Raw genomic sequence first — 882 nt, 5'->3', positions numbered from 1 at the left:
TCTTCTCTGTAGGCTTAGTGGATATCCTTGGTAGAACATTCTAATAACTTGTTGCAATTACAACTGTAGACTTAACGGAAACTCATTCCTGAATGGACCTGCTCCTCCACCACCACCTTTCATGCCACCACCCCCTAGAAAGCCGCGCAGTCGTCCTAACCGTTCTGGGGGAAGTGGAAATGCCCCAAAAGGCTCTGAGAGCTCCACTGGTCAAGGTGGCAAGAATGGTCTGCAGACAGCTTCGCTTGTGGGGATAATTGTTGGCTCAGTACTTGCTGCTTTGTGTGTGCTTCTTCTTTTGGTATTATGCATTCGCAAATCTCGGAAAAGGAAGGATGATAGCAGCACGGAATCCAAAGATTTTGTAGGTCCACTATCAGTGAACATAGAGGAAGGTACTGCACTTTCTTATGCTCGCATGTTTTCTTGCTGCTGTATTTTACTAGTATAATCTTATGCTATTTTCAATCAGCTGAGATACTGACGTTAGCTTAAGGCAACCATAAAACTGAGTGCTGTTTGATTGGGTCCGAAACCGGTGTATGTATCAGTAATGAAAATCATGTTCTTCTACCTTCAATAACCCAGTTTCACAGGCCAAGCCATATCATTGTAAGATAATTGAGTTCTGACCGTCCGTAGAGCCTAAGTGTCATTTAGTGCCTTTTGCCTGCATAATCAAAACTCACATGGCACACTATGATTCACGATGCAACCTCCGGCACAAGGTAGTACACTACTAGCCTTTGACATCAAGATCAGTTTAGTTTTGCAACTAGTTTTTGAGGCACGGCACTAAATCTAGTAGTGAAGAGCTTGAAATCTTCGATAGTCTGTAATATGCACTCAATAGATCTAATGGTGGCACATAAAAACTGCAAC

General features: G+C 43.0%; 1 protein-coding gene across 1 annotated transcript in view; it reads left to right on the top strand.

Annotated features, from left to right (window-relative positions):
* The window catches only part of LOC119316531 (protein STRUBBELIG-RECEPTOR FAMILY 8-like), a 6,232-nt gene that overhangs the window by 2,331 nt on the left and 3,019 nt on the right, over positions 1 to 882 (top strand). Inside the window, exon 10 of the mRNA XM_037590851.1 lies at positions 61 to 395. Within this exon, the coding sequence (XP_037446748.1) occupies positions 61 to 395 (335 nt within the window). The remainder of the gene's footprint in view (positions 1 to 60; positions 396 to 882) is intronic.

The sequence above is a fragment of the Triticum dicoccoides genome, chromosome 6A (genome assembly GCF_002162155.2).
Source record: "Triticum dicoccoides isolate Atlit2015 ecotype Zavitan chromosome 6A, WEW_v2.0, whole genome shotgun sequence".
NCBI classification, from domain to species: domain Eukaryota; kingdom Viridiplantae; phylum Streptophyta; class Magnoliopsida; order Poales; family Poaceae; genus Triticum; species Triticum dicoccoides.
This window is presented reverse-complemented; position numbering and strand designations above follow the sequence as displayed.